This window comes from Mauremys reevesii, linkage group 4 (assembly GCF_016161935.1).
Source record: "Mauremys reevesii isolate NIE-2019 linkage group 4, ASM1616193v1, whole genome shotgun sequence".
Lineage (NCBI taxonomy): Eukaryota > Metazoa > Chordata > Testudines > Geoemydidae > Mauremys > Mauremys reevesii.
Window position 1 is genome coordinate 53,334,368 of NC_052626.1, and position 18,983 is coordinate 53,353,350.

The following is an 18,983-nucleotide window of genomic DNA, read 5'->3' on the forward strand; positions in this document are numbered from 1 at the left end:
TTATCACTAGGTTTTAACTACTTACCTGCCTCAAACGTATGTAGGTCCTGAAATTGCAAGACACTGAAAGAGTCTCCTGCAAACTGCTGAGCATGCTCCATACTATTTCTATTCCATTCTTTTCTAGTTAGGTTCACATAATGCCCCCATCACCGTGGTGTCTGAGTGAATTACTGTAGGAATCTGTTCCACCATCTTGGACAAGGCCCCAGAAAAGCTTTGTCTCCTGCACAGATAAGCTTTGCCCAGTGGGTAGTTCCATTTGACTGAGAAATTATGTTGTCCTCATTCCAGAGCTTGGAGATCTTTTAATATGGCATTGTAGGGCATACAGTGGAAATCAACATAGTGATCAAAGGAAAATATTGTGGTGCTGGCTGATGTACTGAGTTTCTGAAGAGATGCACAGCCCTCTCCATTGACAGGAGGCACTGGTGCTTCATAAGGTCTGTGATGTAGAATGAGGTTGATTGGACCAGATGTTTAGTGCATAATTATGGGGCCTGATCCTCCACTATATTACTCCACTTTTACAACCAGGTGACTCTACTACTTTCAATGAAGTTACACTGGTGTACAAGTGGAAAAATGCAGTTATTAATCAAGGCAACAGTTGGTACGTTGTACTGCAATAACCCAAAAAGACATTGGCTTAAAAATGATGATCCCATCACAGAACTTCAAGAGATCAAGTGCAGTTGCAAGCAGTACACACCGAATTCACTTGTTTCTCCAAGGTGCAAGGGAAAATACTAGTGCAATTTAGTACTTGAAGTTGAATAAAGTGAGTTTCATAGGAGCTTTACTCCCAGTGAAGAAAGCTAACAGCAGATCAGAAAGGCTAACCACCTGACAAACCAACTGCAAGACATATCCTGTGATTTCCTCTTCAAAGATGGGCAAATCCTCTTCCCTTTCGAAAGCTCAAATAAATTGGCTTTCCACAGAGCGGTTCCATAGTAGTTGGTGGATGGGAGAATCTTCCATCCATAGGCTACAGAGGGGCAGCTTCCCCCTCCCTATGGTATGTGGAGGTGTTTAAGCAGAGCCTCTGTGTACTCATCTCACTCCTCCACAAACCCCTTTTTCATGATAAGATATATGGGTCCACCATGTAGTCCACAATGGGTCCACTATGTAGGTTCTTAGAATCCTACACCTCTATCCTATGCAGCAGAACTGCACCAAGACCCTTACTGGACCTGGAGGATTTGGCTTTCAAATACTTGTTTGTCCTACTCTCAAATGGGACTGATCTTTGGCATACTTAAGTTGGTGGATTTATCAGTATCAGTGAGCTACCTCAATTTACACTTGCTGAGAAACTGGGCCAAAGTTCTCAGGCCCACAAAATGAATATTGCAATCTGTAAAAATATATGTCCCCTGCTAAAAAGTTCATATACTGTAAAGAGCACCATGAGAAGCACTTCATGTGAAAACCAACTAGTTTAGGAATAACTACCGGCTTGGTCATTTCAGCTTTTGATTAATTTTGAGTATAACAGTACAGCAGCACATGTAGAAAGCGCAAACCAAATATCTGATCAAAAAGTCCTCCAGCTACCAGAGTTAGTCAGTTTTGACTGAACTCAATGACCTAACCATATTTCCTTTTTCAGCATTGGAGATACTCCTATATATTTGTTGAGGAGATAACAGGGGAAAGGTCCTGAACATGACCAGATTTCCTGGCCACGTTGTCAGTGTGGTTATTTCTCTTATTAGAACCAAAAGGTCATTGGTACAAAATGGAGATTAAATTCTAGTTTTGTAAGATTTTCAAAGCTGGAAAAAAGTTAGTGTTGTATAGCTAGTGGTTGGTTGGTACAAAATCTCACTAAAAATGTGTAATAACTGTACAGTGTAAAGTACTACATCTATAGTGTGACAGTTTCATTGTGTTAAAATTGAAATGTTTTCAATAAAATAGGGTATATTTAGATAGTCATATGCTCGTGCTCACTGGTTACCTCTCTCTGACATGCATTTTCATGAGAGAGAGCAGGAGGGCCTCAAAGTTTAGTCAGTTTAAACGGATCCTGAAATATTGTATTAATTTGCAGTAGAAAGGTCATGTTGCTGGGTAAACATCAAGGGATAAATATATTGAGATCAATACACTGAGACTTAGCTGCATGATGCCCATTAATGTTAATAGAAGTCTTGCTGCCAAATCCACAAATCCCACTAATAATGTTTTATCTCTCCATGTTCTTATTGAAATGTATTGTAAAATTAAAGCATATTCTCTCATGGTCTCCAGTAAGGCAAAGTTCAATAGTTTAAAGCATTAAGAGAAAAGCAACTTCTATATTCAGAGGTGCAGCAGCCTCAGTATTTGGTAGCTTAAATTAAAGGGGAAAATTAGGGGAAATTTCACAAATACTTCCAAATTTTAAATCTGCTAATTTTAAATGGCTTTAAAATACATAATTATAAATTGCTTATTTTAGATGTAGTATCTCAGTAGTAACATAAATTGCCCTTTTGCCTGCTAAGAATGAACACGATGTATTGTTACACAGGTAAATTTGCATAATTATTATTACTTGTATGGATTCAATGAATTTCTTAATACTCTATGTACAAATCCACTGCACTCCATAATTCACTTCCTTTTGATCTGTCACATTAAGCACTGTGATCTGTTTGATATTCCATACATTCTATGGATTTCCCTTTTTACAATAAGGAAAGATCTGGGAACATACCATGTTGCTGACTTCATAGGAAGATTTTAGAAGTATGAGTGTAACTAGCTAAATTCCCATGTTTTTAAGAAGGGTTTTTAATCCAGTCTTTTTTCAAAACATCCTCTTGTCTACCAAAACTCTAAGGCTAGTTACAGTTGGAGAATTAAGTCCAACTACAGAAGTGATAAATTATACATTAAAAAATTCTAAACATGGGCCTAATGACAATATACATTACCATTTAGCCCCTATTTTACACCAAAACTGAAGAAATTAGTGAAGAAATTGATGACACTTGCTGATAATCATAAGAAGTAAAATACTTTAAAACATATATAGCGTTTCAGGTGCTTTTGATTAATATAGGAAAAAACTTAGATGATATGCATCCCTGGATGTAGGAGACATAATCCAAATAATAGCTGGAATATTAAATAGAAGGTTACATCAAGAAGATTTGCACCAAGCAGAAAAAGACCAAGGATGCTGTGAAATTGGTGTCAAAAAATTGAAACCCCTTTTGTATCCTACCCAGAAGATTTCACTTAGTATTTGTTTCTGCTGCCTTCTCAAAAGGAGAAATTCCAATAGTTCCTTTAGATAGAAATCTGACATATTCAACTTTTGGGAAACCAAAGAGAAGAAATGGAAGAGAAAAGAGAGAAATTGATTTTCTTATAAATATTCCCACTTCTATGTGAGAAATTAAGAAGGAGATTTAAAAGTATTATGAACTATACACACCCCAACTCTACATGCGTGGGAGTGTGGAGTAATGTCAGATGTGGAGTTTTTTATCACCTCTTTCTGGGGAGAACATATATACATTTTGACACCGAAAAATCTTTGCTAAAAACAGTTACTACTTCTTAAGGGGAAAGAAAGAAAATGTTCAGGTAAGGTAGATTCCTTTAATATGCCTGAACCCCCAACCCATCACATTCACCACTTTCACTGACAGGCTCTGCCCCTTTACAAATAAGTCCTATACACCTGCAACACGTACAGTAACACAGTACACACACCACATTCCTCACAATCACCCTGTAACGCAAAACCTTAAATCTGACCTCAGCAGCATCAATTTACGTATCTGTAACATAGCTGTGCCCATGGGTATTGCATGATGTGTGGAGAAGTAGGATGATGGAGGTATGGTTTTGCATTATAGGGCCATGTTGAGGAATTTGATGCAATCTGAGAGGGTCAAAAAACCTCAGACACCATCAATTTCAATGATATCTAGTAGCAACCATGGGGATGTTAGCATTTGTGATGAGTTTAGACACTGCAATGCACCATTTAGGAACATGAAAAGCATTTACCAAGTAGTTTCTAAAACTGTTTTCCTTACATAAGAGATAATAAGTGGATCCTTGTTCAGTTCTTCATTAATGTGTTTCAAAACATGGATTTTATTTCTAAAATGGATAATTTGATGTCTGAAGCAATGTCAGGAACATTGTGAAAAAAGTAATTCAATTTTTCCTTAATACCCATAAATCCCTTTTTGGTTCTCCCCACACCACCCTGTTTTGCTATTTCGGAACCTTCCTTAATCTATTTCTCTTTATAACCTCTTATCATAATACATTTTTATGAAATCTCTGGCTGATGTTCAGATTCCTCAAAAAACCCTTCTAGATATAGCACATTAAACATGTGCTCTAAAGGGAAATCACCTCTTTAAAAAACACCATCTCTTGATCGTGCTTTAATTTATTCAATAATGAATGTCTTTCTTCTGTAGTCCCAAATGAAGCCTTTTAATAAATAACAAAAAACATTAAAATATTGGATTATTCATCACACTTTTAGCCAAAATGTGTACTGATTCAAGTTCAACTATCAGTCCTCTGATATTTCTTTAAAGGCATATTTTTAAAAATATATCAATATAAATACACCAGACACTGCATCAAATGGTTTAAATATCAGTTCTGTGCTTAATTATGTACTGTGAAACCTATTTATAGCAAAATCAAATACAGGGAAATTCTGCTTTTAGTGACATTGACTGAAAATCCCAAATTGTTTAATTGCTTTTGAATGCATAAATTATTACCCAGGCTATAGTAACCTTCCCTCCCTCCTTCTCCACATCCCCACCACAGAGAAGCAGGGGGATGAAAAATAGGCTTTACTATGGGAGGATCTATTGTACATGAGTTGATTCTCAGCAGGTGTAAATCAATGAGGATCTATTCACTCACTGGAGCTATTCATATTGATCTTGCTGAAGATTTGGATCTATAATTTCCCTTGGTCATCACTACCAAAAGGTGATGTAGGCTGATGTAATGAACAACTGCAGCGATGTCTTTGGCTGTAACTTGTATATGAAGATAATCAATATCCACAAATTTATTGCAGCAGTTAATATGAATCATTTATACTTATAGGGACATAATTTCAAAGGGAGGATAGGCAGGGTTGCAAACATAGCACCTCCAAGAATATGGGCATGCCTGATACCCATATTTGCATGCCCAACTGTGCAATTAGGCAACTGTGTAAATTATCATAGGAGAAGGTGCACAGTTACACAATTTGCTTGCACAAATGCAGTTTTCAGTGGCCTCTGTGGCTGTGTATGAATATTTCTGTAGTCACACCTTTTGCACCTGCATCTGAAAATTTGTTCCATAATGGTCTAACAACCTTGATTACATGTATTTGGCTATAATACGCTCCCTTCCTACGTCATTATTATTTGTATTACTATAGCACCTAGGACCCCTAGTCATGGACCAGGACCCCCCACGCTAGGTGCTGTACAAACAGAATAAAAGAATTGTGCTACTCTATAGAAATGGGCTAGATGACCTTCAGACCTTCCCTTCCTACCATGATATTTAACCAGTTACAAGTCAAATGACCTGCTGTTCAAAGGTGTGTTATTGCACTTGTGTATGTGCAAAAGTTTGCACACATGGGCCTTATTTATGCTCACATTTGAGTTGACGATTATTGGTGCATGTAAATCAGGGTTTTGCACATGAAAGTGGCAGGTTATGCAGCTAGCTGGCCATTTCAATATGCAAATACCTGATTTCACACTCATTGTGTGCACATATAAATTAGCTATAGAGTTTTGAAAAATAAGGACATAAGGATTTTAGCTACAATAGTTAATGTTTTCTGGAGTGTTACCTATTCTTTTTAACATATTTAATACTTCGTCATCTTCATTAGGAAAGAAAGTAATGTGAATGATAAAACTGGTAAATAATAACACTTACCACTTACATATTTTTGATATATTACCTAACACTGTATAAACATTAAATATTTTTACAGATAAAAAAATCAAACACAGAGATTCAAAACCAGAACAAATACCTGCAACAAAGGAGCATTCTGGTGGAAGTGTTTGGTGATATATGGATTGCTCCCATTTTCAAAATTGCATATAGTTCTGGAGATCCTCATCATCTGATCACATTCATTTCATGGGCAAATAACCCATTCTAGTGACACATTTCAACACAAGTAATATCTGAATATTTAGCTTATGTATATGTCATCCCCAGTATTCTGTCATTAAAGGGATTGGATTTATAGTCTAGTCTAAATCTAGGCTCATAGGTAACACTGGCCAGATATGTCTGAAAAGTCATATCACAAAACATAAAATGAGCAGACATTACTGACAATGCTAGGTGATAGAAAGATAGTAGAGGGATGATGTGATGTCCACTACATAAATGAAGAATGGGTCTAATTCTCCTCGATTAGGGATTGATCTTGCTCCCATTGAAACCAATAAGAAGTTTATTATTGACTTCAGTGATTGCGGGACTGGATTCTTATGGCACTGTTAATTCAGGAATAACTCCAATGAAGTTGGCAGAAATATAGTAGTGTCAAACTGGTGCAAATGAGAGGAGAATCCTGCCCCTTACCTCTGTTTCATACACATTCCATCTCTTTTCTGCTCCATTTCTATAGCAGGATGCTAAATGAAGGCCTTCCACTTATCATTAGCATATCATTAACATCTTCCTCATGATTCTAAATCACAACTTCAATGTCCCACCCTGCCAACTATTAGATGGGGCAAATCCTCCGTCCTCTCTAGTTTTCAGAGACTGTCTCCAACTTCTGCTTCTTCTAGTGTAAAATGAACTAAAATCAATCACACTGCTTCCTTGATGTGCTTGTGCCCTGAAGTTGTGAAGTCTGCAGATTTCTCTCAAGTAGTGTGAAAGGCCATAAATATCTTCAAGGTCAAAGGCTTTAAAAGCTACCCTTTTATGAATGAACTGATTACAGGAACAGTCTGTTCAACTTCCCCTGTGAAAGAGTTTTGATTCCATAATGGAAAAAGTCCTGTAAAATGTAACAGAAAATTATATACAGGTATTTTGAAACCCCCTATAGAATTGAATTGAGCATTATATGCATCTTGTATAGTATTTTTGTGTGGGGTTGTTATTTTATTAAATGCTAAGAGGTTTGAAAAAGTGCTATATCAGAGCTAGGTTTTATTAATTATTATTTAAAAATCAATTTCTATAGAGCTCTATTAAGCTTCTATAGAATCTCTTTGTTACATCACTATTAATTCTATAAGATTTTTCCATAAGTGTTTAGTCACATACACATTTATGATTAAATATAATTCTGGCCATCAGCAGAAAACATGACATACAGGGCATGATACTGATGTACATACCACATTCTAACGTACTTGACATCTGATACTGCTCCTACTGATTTCGGTGTGGCAAGATCATTGAACAGCAATGTTCCAAACTGCTTTGTAGTCACTTGTATTTTGTATTTCTTCTCGCCAACAATAAAAGTGAGTGGAAAGTAAGAAAAGAGAAAAGTGATAGCAAAGGCTGATTTAAAGGTGCTGCCCTTTGCCACCATCTTGTTTCTAAAATAAAATAGTACTTTTTTACAATTTTACAATTACAAAAGTTATGATGATTGTGGGTTGTATGAATAAAAATATTAATTCATGAGTATGCAGACATGTACTGCTGCATATGCTCACACCCCATACTACTCCAGTCTACTGGCATGTTTCCCTCTTTTTAAACACATGGGTATACATCAATCTGATTTAGTTAATAAAATATGCAATTCCTATATAAAATGACTGGAGTAAATTGAGTCACTTGCATTGCTCTTATTATAAACATATCCCTTTCCTACACCTTGAATTAAGGCATCATGGTATAATCTGACAGATTTCAAGACATGTAATTTTACTGGTATTGACATAAATGATGCTAGGAAACTATACAGATACCTAACACTAGTGTTTCTTTACAATGCTAATCATTTTGAATCTGATCCAATGCCCAATGAAGTCAATAGGAGACTTTCTGTCAACTTCAATGTACTTTGGATCAAGCCTTTATGTGCACAACCTCCCATTTCTTTCACATTAAAATCATGCTTGTCATTATTGTCATACAGCATTTTCCCTTCAAAAATCTACTCAAAGGAGACTTCACAGAACAAGCCAGTAGTTTATGAAATGAAAATCAGATTTGCCCAAAGTGTATTTGTATGTGTCAATAATCTTTAGAAACTTGTTAGATTGCAGATGGAGTTTTAGCTGCTAAATTGGCCTTTTAAAAATAGTCTTCATGTTTTTATAGTTAATATGAAATGAAATCATATAAGTATGCATCCGAATAGCAACGAAACAGCCAAGAAATGCAACTTTGAGTTTTTATAATAATATTTTAAAGCTGTCTTTCTGAGGTGAGGAAAATGGTAAAGGCATCTTTAAAGCAACATTGCATATTGGACAAAAAGCTTGTAATGTTTCAGAGCTTGAAGTAAAAATTCCACAGAGGAAGGTGGTATTTAGAATTCAGAAAGCATGATATAATTTAAAAAATTTATAATGCTGATAAATCACAACTACAAGCAAGATGATTAGCGTATCTAGTGTGAGCAAAGAGGCAAGCACAGACATATAGCAAAAATACAGTGAAATCTACTCCAAAGACCACTTGCAATACCCAGTCCCCGTCTCACGCACTCTTTTTAAAGGACCTGTATCAGGTCCTTGACAGATAAGTTACAGCAAGTTTCTCTTTATACTACATTAAAACTACCATTAACAAATATTTGTTTGTGACCAACCTAATGGCTTGATATTAAGTTGCTGAGACAGGACAAGTGCAGTTTTTGAACCAACTGAGGGCCTACAGAGCTCTGGCATTTTGCTGAGGCTATCCTTTGGACTCCATGGTGAAGACATGCAATTGTTTTAGACATAGGCCAGTAGACCAAATAGGACAATTCAGAGTGGCCTTGGCAACCAGCTAAGGATCTGATCCAGTGCCCACTGATGTCAATGGAAAGAATCCCACTGATTTCAGTGGCTTTGGATCTGGCTTTAAAAGCACAGAGAGTAGCTTAATGAGCAATTCAGCCATACCTGACAGTTTAAATTTCCCATCTTTGTACCAGTTAGTGTTAAAACCATGAATGGGATGCTTTGAACACCTGAAAAATAATTCCTGGGAAGTTTATTTTTTTTATCTCATGTGTTTCTAGAAATTTATATAATAAAAAAAGAGGAGCAATGTTCTCTGGTTTACAAAAAAAGGCAAGTACTTTATTTATCAATAGAATTACCAGCTGCTTTTTACACCATTGCCATGACTAAACAAATAAAATAAAATAAATAAAAGAGAGTATAAAACCACATTACTCCAGTTGGTACCCCTGGACAACCCTTTGACTAAGTACAGAGTTAGATGTTTCAAGTATGGCACTTATATGAATAAGAGCAGAGAAAAGGTGACATATTCACAGTTAAAAGTAACAAACTCTGTTCCTTTGGTATATATGTCAGATGATCATAGATAACTTGGCTGAACATTAATTAGTTCCATCTGATTTACACACATCCAGGTAATTTTTTTTTACAACATACTGACAAATTTGGTAGATCCCAACTAGCATAAGATGATTAAGGTCTCTGGTGTGAACAGACAGGCAAACAAAAATGGCAAAATTATATTCAGCATGATTGTTTTGTGTAATTGTTGTACAAAACTATGTTAGAAAATAGCTAATAATATACACCAGCAATAAGCTCTGTGACACCAACAGACAAAAAAAAATCAGACATCCTTGATGATGAAAGTGCACAGACCTCCTGGTTGAGCTTATGGTCAAGTGCCTAACAGTGCAATTAACCTCCTTTTAAAATGTGCTTACAGTTGTATATTACAGCATTCCCCTGTACACACCCCAGAAAACAGCATCCTGGCAATTTTTTAGCTATGATCATTCTACATGCAATTACAACAATTAGTCAGACAGTCTCGCCTGTAATCTCATCCTAATAATGACCAAAAAGCTGCTCCAGTCAAAAGATAATATTGGATAATTAGAAAACAGTAACTGTACTGTAAGGCCAGATCAAGCATGGTTTTACAGCTTTTCCTTCAGTCTTTTACTTAGCACTGCATTTTGTATCTAGTTCAATAAGTGCCATTCCAATACCTTAGTGGCTTTCTTGGTGGTTGATAAAATGCTTGCCTAAGCAATGTACCTTTCCCTAATGTTGTCTGGGTCAGTTCCACCTGGCACAGTGTTTCAGTTCTGTAACAGCCTCACACATAAGCTGAGTCACTTGACTGAGTCCTGCCAAAGTTAGGTACGCTCATTCTTGGCAGGTCCTTGTTTCTGATTTCGTATATGGATTTCCTTTTTGCTTGTACTCCTCTCACTGCCATTTTAATCTTTCTCCAGCCCAAGTGGTTCAGTTCTGCCAAATTGAGCACCACACAAATCCCACTCACTGCAAACATGAATACCAAGAAAACAGTCTTCTCAGTGGGTCTAGACACATAGCACTCCACTTCCTTAATGCAGGGGTATCTATCACATTCATACATGGAAGGGACATTAAATCCATACAGGAAATATTGTCCCACTAAGAACCCAATCTCTAGGGCATTTCGAAAAACCACCTGGATGATGTAAAATCGGGAGATGCCTTCTTGCCGCCTCATCTTCGACTTTGTAGTTCTGATGGCTGGGTTGGGGATTTCCTTCACCTCCAAGCAGTCTGGCTCTGCTTCCTTGGTGGAGTTCTCGGTGTTCTGCAGCACTCCATTGACAATGGTATTCTTGATCTTCTTACTGTCCTCACGTTTCATTGATTCCTGATCTCTGTCCAAGGCGAGGAAGACGGTGGAGTACCTCCTCTCCCTCTGCTTAGCAGACTGGTGAACAGAGTACGTTATAAAGCAGAGGCTGGGGGTGCATACCATGATGATCTGGAACACCCAGTACCTGATATGAGAGATAGGGAATGCCTGGTCGTAACAAGCCTGGTTGCAGCCTGGCTGCAGCGTGTTGCACACAAACATAGTTTGTTCATCATCGTAAACCGTTTCTCCTACAATGGCCACAATGAGTATCCTGAAGATCACCACCACGGTCAGCAGGATCCTACAACAGAAAAGTTCGTCAGTGCACGCTGACCCTGCACACCTCGAGTGAGAGCGAAACGCCCGAAACCCCAGCAGGCAGCAGCGTGGCTGGATCTAACCGCCAGGGCTGCGGGGAGCTGTCCGGTGCTGATCATGCACATAAACAGAGATCACAATGCAGGTGGCAAAGAAACGTTTGCCCTGATTGTTTAGTCTAAAGGACAGTGTGCAAGCACGAGTGTTGTCCTGTGTGAGTCAGGCTACATGATATTAAAGAGCAATGAAGAGATACACGCACGCACACTCATTGTAATCCTCAACTGGGAAAAGATCCTCAGCTCAAAGGGTGACTAGCTAGACCCCAGTTTTACCTGGCTTTTAAAAAAGCTTCACAATTTAGATTGTTGTAAATATCAGCCGAAACCAACACAAAGGGGAGAGGCGTTCAAAGGGCTTTAAAGAAATTGATGTGTGTGTGGGGGGGTCGATCTCGCGACGGCACTTTATTTCCCAGAAGAGTCCTATGCGGGGACAACTTCTTGATTTGCTCCACAGGGAGCTAGAGGAGCGGGAGACACTGGATGGCTGAAGTTTGCTCTAGTTTGGAGCATTTTTTTTCTCCGTAACCCATGGCACACGCCTGGTTAGGACATTTCCTCCCTGCACCGGCACGGGCACATGGCAACTGCTCTCCGCCAGCACTTCCAGGAGAGGCTTAAGCTAGTCCCCTTGCCTGCCCATGGATCGAGGCAAAGCCCCTTTGTTCTTACCTCCCTATCATAGTCGAGTGCTGCTGCACGGCAGCTTCCAGGAGTCTCTCTAGGATGGTCCATTCCCCCATCGCTGTTCATCCGGAGACAAAGACTTTGGCCGCGCTGCCGCTTTCGGCTTTTAGCCCACCCCAGCGGAGCAAAGCAACGTCTGGGCAGGCGGCTTGGCCCGCGGGGGGGCTGGGTGGCCCGGGCTGCCTGAGCGCAGCCCCGCAGCCCTTCCGCCTCGCCGGGCACGTCCCGCGGCTGGGCTCGGCCTGGCCCCCCGGTGCCTGGGCTGTGCATGGGCAGGGAGGGAGGGTGGCTGTAATGTCTTGCCGCCTCTAATCGGCCTTTAAGTAGTCTCTGCTTGCGTCACAGCCCGGTCGGGGGAGAGCAGCCAGCAGCGGCGCTAGGATTTTCTCCGGGTTCTTATGGTGGGCAAGGGAAAGAAATCACTGGCACTAAAAAGAACTACATGGCGCTGGCGAGAGATTAATTTTGCGACCCAGGGATTCTTGATGATCTGGGCTCCGGGGGAAGCCCGCCGCGGGCAGCTAGCCCTAAGCAGCCCGAAATGCCGGGGGCAGGCAGAACCGGGGGCTTACCCAATCACACAGGGATTAAAACAGCTCCACTAAGCACACAGGTAATGGACTGGAGTTAACTCGCCCTTCGAAGCATAGCACGCAATTAGATGCCACCAGGATCCCCCAGTGGAAAGCTTCCCTCGCAGGGAGTTCTCCCCTCCCCTGTGATTTCCCCTCGCTCCTTCCTATTTCTAGCGGATTTCCTCTCTTGTCTGCCGAGCCTATTTTAATAAATGTAACCTGCAGCTTTGTTGTATCCATTTCCCTCTGTGAGCCCGTCTCGGCTCACACGCCAGTGATTTAATAGCTGTGTGTTTGCATGTGCTGTGCCTGTATGCAGAGGAAATACCCCAAGTACGGGCAGTGACTATTCATTGTCATTCCACCAGTCAGCGGAGGTAATGAGTGATGTAGCCACAAGGAAATTGTGTTAGGTCATCCCCAAAGAAGGCATATTCACTGTTCAAACAGTACTCAGTTTGGACCAGAAAATAGTGTCTATGCTGGGTATTAATTTTAAATTTTGTTTTCTGATCTATGAAACAATTCGGGGTGGGGTGGGGGAGGTAATTCTGGCTGTTAGCACCTAGCTTCCAGGTAGAAAATGTACTTTAGGAATTAGAACGGTTTGGTATTGTCTCAAAGTTTGGAAATATTTTCTGTATCTTACACAATGGCAGCGTTCTATAGCTATAGTTTTATATATTCTTATCTCTCAAGCTTGGAAGACACTGGCATTAATATGTAGGTTTTAGTTCTCACTGGTTTTACATCATTTATATAAATATTCATGGACAGCAAGAACTGAAATTTACATATCCAGCATTTTCCAAGATTAAGGTTCTGTGTGCAGGAGTCTACATATACATATTTATCAGTGGTGACACCAAAATATATGCAAATCATGTAAAAGTTATGTATAATTTCCCAGACAAAATGCTTATACTAGAATTAATCCATATAAATTACCATAGAATATTTTAGCTTGTTAACTATTTACATTTTAAATTTTGTGGATGCACTCAGAACCAGAGATACTACAGGAGGTTATTGTACAAAGATTTAATTGGCAAGAGTTTGCGTTGACTGCCTTACACTCAAGTGATGAATCCAAGGGTGTTATTTATTTTTCCCTACCTGCTAAGTAAACCTTGACACCACATCACCCTGTTTTGAATCATTTTTAACCCACAAATTTCACAGAAAACCTAGTTGAGCATTTCAGACAGCTTTATGGTACTATTGATCATATATCTACGCCAATAAAAGCCAGACTGTATTAGTCATAGAGCAAGTCACACTATTCACTGGAAATAATTGGGTCCTTTGTTTTCAGGAACCATTTCTTACTTCTGTAAAAATTACTTTAAATATTTGATGAGTGATTGGGATGAAATCCAAAAGTAGTTTGTAAATCTTCAGCTATTCATAGTTTGCTGTCTGTTATTTAGGTGTGTAAATTATCACCTAGGTCACAATACTGTTTCTGTTCCCTGAGTGGACAAGCAAAACTTTTTTTTAAACTAGAACAATAAAAAATGAGGAATAGTGAATACCCTTGTTTGCACAGAAATAGGTAGATTTCCTCTAGCTGAAAATTGGATTTCCGTGATGAAGCATTCCATAATCTGGACCAAGTGGGTTTCTCTCTGCTGTTTGGAATTGGTAGGCACAGTGATGGATCATGGGCTTTTCTTCCCTTCAGCTTTATGTGCTCTACAGACTGATGCCCACACCTTGCACTTCCTTCACTTGAAGTACTGTGCAACTTCTAAACATATTTATGAAAAGGTGCTATTAAATACAGCAACAGAGCTATAGAAAAATCAACTCTGGCTTTGCCTTTTAAAACAAGCCTAACAGCTAGTTAATTAACTACACCAACGGCTAACTGCCTCATAAAGGCCCAGTGTCTGGAGATGAAACTGAAGATATATATGAAAGAAAGCAGAGGAGCCAGTCCACATCCACAGAGGAAGTGCCAATGTGTGAAGATAATATATACATACATATAGAATGCCAGTGATCCGTAATCCTGTATAGCAAGACCAAACAGCAGAGGGAAAGTCAGTCCATGGTCCAGATTGTCAAAGAAAGAAGAGAAATCCTTGTGCAAAGGCAAATATGGGTATTTATATAAAGAACAGCTATTCTCCAAACTTTCATGTGCACAAAAACCCATTTGCATGAATGGGCACCAATAGTAAATTTAAAAAGAGCACAACATGATCAAATTGATCAGCCATTTGGAATTCAAATGAATGGTCAACATATTGCTTGCTGTCTTAATCAGTTTTACTTAATGCAGTATGTCCAACTGTATGCCGCTTGGAAGGAGAAAAATATCTAATTAATAAATGCTATAAACCTCTAAAAGTGATCTGAAATAGCATTTAATATCAATAATGGTAAAGGTCCAATAACTTGGGGCCTACTGTGGCAGGTGCAGTGTCCTATTATAAAGCAGGGAATGTCCCTTTTCCAATGCTATACAAACTCCATTTTCACTTGCGAGACATTGGACCTTAGCCCTGAGAATGAATATTGTCCACCTGGCACCTCAGACCAGGCTAATTTAAGGAAAGTAATTCCACACTAGTTGGAAAGACAGAAAGGTTTTCATGGCATTATTTAAACAAACAAACAAACAAACCCCACCAGAGTGTCAGCTGTTTGAAGTTCACAGTAGCTTGGTATGTCTGAGGTTGTCTTGTATTCATATACCACCTAGCGCTATGAAGCCCGGAACCCAGTTGTGGCTTTTAGGCACTACCACAATACAAATAAAAATAATAAATGGTGGAGTTGTCAGGGTGTAGGTGCAACAGTGAAAGGTGTATGATAAAAGCAAATTTTTTTATTCCCACAATTGACCACATACATATCAGAAATACCCAAATGTAGACTTACTTGATAACTCATTTGTTTCACAAAATAATTAGTCAAATTAATCATGATGGCTAGAGACCGATGTTGGGGAGGAAAAGTTGCAAGCAGGGGAAAATTCCACAGTTTCTACAGTCTTGGTCTTAGGTTTTATACCAATCCACTGAATATATCAGCCTATTGTGGAGCCAGGATCTGCAGCCTAGCAGACTGCCCAGAATGCTAGGGATATATGTTATGCTGGCTGTGGCACTCCTGTTAGTAAATCATCCTACATTTCATTCACAAGCAGCTAGGATTAACAAAGCTTTATCCCATGGCTTACAAAAACAGTTTCTTAATGAAGCAACAATATTGGTTTCCAACAGGATCAGATGTGCCCTGTGTAATATTTTGTTAATTGTATACAAAGAGTATAAAAGCAACATACTTCCTTAGGAACAGTTATGGTTTTTTATAGAAGAAAGCAAAATTCAGTACAAACTCTATTCTGTTTCCGATGGTAGCTCAAGCAACCCCTACAAAAATAACAATAAGTCAAAGCCTGTATATGTTTGGAGCTCATGCTTCTACAATATGAATGTTAAAATACATAATAAGAATATAGATTGGATGGATTTTGGATAAGGTTTGGAGAGTGAGATTGTGTGTTTCCTTAGTTTAGATGCCAAACTGAAGTGAATCTGTCTCTAAGAAGCTATAGGCCAGATTCCCTCTCAGAGAAATCCAGCCGCTTTGCACTGTACTGGTACTGCAAAGGGTCCAGAAAGCAGCCAGAGTTCTCCGGCTGGGGATTCCTCCTGAAAAAGGATGAGCACACTGGAAGATAGTGGCTCCTACACGACACTCCCTGCAGCTCCCAATGTAGGTGACATGCCAGGGTGGGCTAGGAAAGATGGCATGAATGGAGAGCAGTGACTTCTGGGCATTTCCAGCAGGCAGCTGACTTCTTGGGGGCCATACATTAGAGCAGCTCCCAAACTGCTATAATCTATGCTGGGGAAAGCCCCAGAGTTCAGGTGCTGCAACCAGCTACTTGTACAAGTCATTCTGCCCCGCTACTCTGTCCAATGGCAACTGGATACACCAGTGAGCCTAGGCCAATAAACCTTGAAATAATATTTATTTAAAAAAAAATACTGTCCCATGGACTATTTTTATTTATTTGCAGCAGCAATATGATATTACAGCAAATAAATGAATGCTTCACTAAGAATCAAAGAAGCCATGGTGACTTCTTATATTTCACTTTTACATGAAATCATGATTTTCATTGCTACTGTTAAGCTTCAGAGACCCCAGAGATATGCATTAACTATATGCAGCAAAAGACCCTTTTTAAACATTTGCAAGTTATTAACTAGAGTGTGGAAAAGAGAAAACTTTATCAGACATACCTGTTTGTTGCCTTCATTATGCTTTGTAATTGGACTTCATAACTGGGCTAGCTGATGAGATTTTTTTCAGTATTACTTTTATGAAACAGTAGAACTTTCTTTGAAAGATTGTTTTTACAAGCACTTCTTTTCTGATAGTATTTGGTATAATCCACAAAGGCTAAGTAGTTAGCTGCTAAACTGAAAACGCCCATCTAAGACCTCTCCTAGCCATCTGCTCTGCTGTTTTTTCATTTGGTGCCATGTGTGTATTAATGAAATGATTGCATCAGATTATATCTTTTATTCATAAAATCATCTAGGTCATCTGCTTCCATCTACATTTTTTCTCTCATGAAATGAACATTTGGGTGTAGATTCTCCCCTCATCGTATGCACTTATTCCTAACAGCAATCAGCATTACATGTGAATATTAAGAAAAAAGCTCTTTTGTGTCTTCATTCAGTCTAAGTCCCTTCAAAAGCCAAGAGGCTTATCTTCAAAATCACACTGGGTGCACCTCTTCTCCCACCCCTATAATTTTAAAGTGACAGACTTCCCAAAAGAAGAATTTCAAGGACTGGTGGTGACTTCTACCCAGAGTACAGGTAGAGTATAGTCAATGGCAATGTAAGCTTTTCTACATTACCTTGCCACTTCGCCCTCAATGAGAAGGCAGTTCCTTCTCCATGCCTTGTGAGTCACTGGCCTCCAGAGTGCCAAGCACTGCCAACTGTGGTGGTATTTTTTGAGATGTGAATAGTATACACCTGGTATTTTTTCACCTGTCAGAGTTAATCACATGAAATTTTTAAGGTGCTAACATACCACAGTGGTAAAGGCCTTATACACACCTAGACAGACAGATACTATCACCAACAGTACCCCATAAACCTTGGGCTATGTCAACGTGCCACAGTGAGTAAGAGGTGTGCATCTGGAGCTGGAAATTGCCAGACAAAGTGTAATTTGGTGAAAGAAACAAGTAGAGCACTGGGTGAGAATGCAAAGAAGTTTACATGAATATTCATTTAAATTTTTAAGGAGTTTAGTTTTCCAGTTTTCACGCCTCATATAAATATTCCGGTAGTAGCAGGAATACTTAATGGAAGGTGCGGATTTTAAGTGACTATTCCTGGAAAGTGTATTTCAAATAACTAAATGAGTGTTTTTACTGAACCCTGAATCTGAATTACACTCTTTTAGTTAGGGAATATTCCGTGCCCTGTATACACAGTCAAAATAGCTCAAATCTTCATAGCAAGTGCTCACAATCAACGGCTCATGAACAATCCAGAATTATTATCAGAAATTATCTGGCAAATAATTTTCAATTACAAATACATCTATGGTATGTGGCTCCAATTACTGTAATATCTGGGCACTTCATCTAATGAGAGTGAACTGTGAGCTGTTTGCAGACAATTTGCAGTTAGAAAGAGACACAATTCATCAAATAAAAAGGTGATGAATCATTTCCCCAAATCTTGAAGCAAGCTAAACTTTCTCACCTTAAATTTTGATGTCCATGGGCTAAATCCTCAGCTGGAGGAAATTGGCACAGAGCCATTGACTGCAATGGATTTGTGTCTGTTTTTATTATCTGGACCCACAGGAGTAAATTTTATTTGTCTTATGAACAAATCTAACTTGGGTTCTAATTACGGCCCACACTAAGATTCCTTATTCATTAAAGTAAGAAAACCTTTCGGAAATGCCTTGGACATATAAAGGACTATATACAATTTAATACGTTAAATAATAACTACACCTTATGTTCTAAAGATGCCAAGTAACGTGCACCTACTATGATAATGACAAATTCAACATGAATTGAAAGCAAGTTTTCATTGAGGAAAAATTGACTCACTCCATAGAGACTGTTGTCTTAAAGAAACACACACAGAAACAAATGCAGCACTGATCAGATGCATTATGGGTGAGGAAGTCTCCTTCCTCTGATTCTTGAGGCTTGTCCGGGGCCAGAGCCCAATTACCAGGCACTTGATTGGGTCATTGGTCTGACCCAATATGGCAAATCATATATTCCTATTTTCCTTTTTCTTGTGAATCAAAGGAGTTACGATTAGTAATCAAAATGAACTTGACTTTTTCTTTTTAAAACCCGGGGGTGAAATCCAGGCTCCACAGAAGTCATTGGCATAATTCTCATTGACTTCAGTGAGGCCAGGATTTCAAATCTCTCTGAGAATCTAATCTACAGCTGTGCTTTTTAAAATCTCCAATGGCAAAATACTAGGCAGAT

The 18,983-nt window shown here is 38.9% G+C and overlaps 1 protein-coding gene across 3 annotated transcripts in view; it reads right to left on the reverse strand.

Moving 5' to 3' along the window:
* GJD2 (gap junction protein delta 2) overlaps positions 1-18,983 on the reverse strand; it is a 29,949-nt gene that overhangs the window by 7,703 nt on the left and 3,263 nt on the right. The window contains exons 2-3 of one of the 3 annotated variants that reach the window (XM_039537366.1): positions 17,367-17,502; positions 9,411-11,134 (exon numbers count right to left, since the gene is read on the reverse strand). In XM_039537366.1, coding sequence (XP_039393300.1) covers positions 10,291-11,052 — 762 coding nt within the window. In that variant the 5' untranslated portion in view covers positions 11,053-11,134; positions 17,367-17,502 and the 3' untranslated portion in view covers positions 9,411-10,290. Of the gene's footprint in view, positions 1-9,410; positions 11,135-11,885; positions 12,012-17,366; positions 17,503-18,983 lie in introns of those variants that run through there. The other 2 variants (XM_039537365.1, XR_005598043.1) reach the window with 2 other exon arrangements.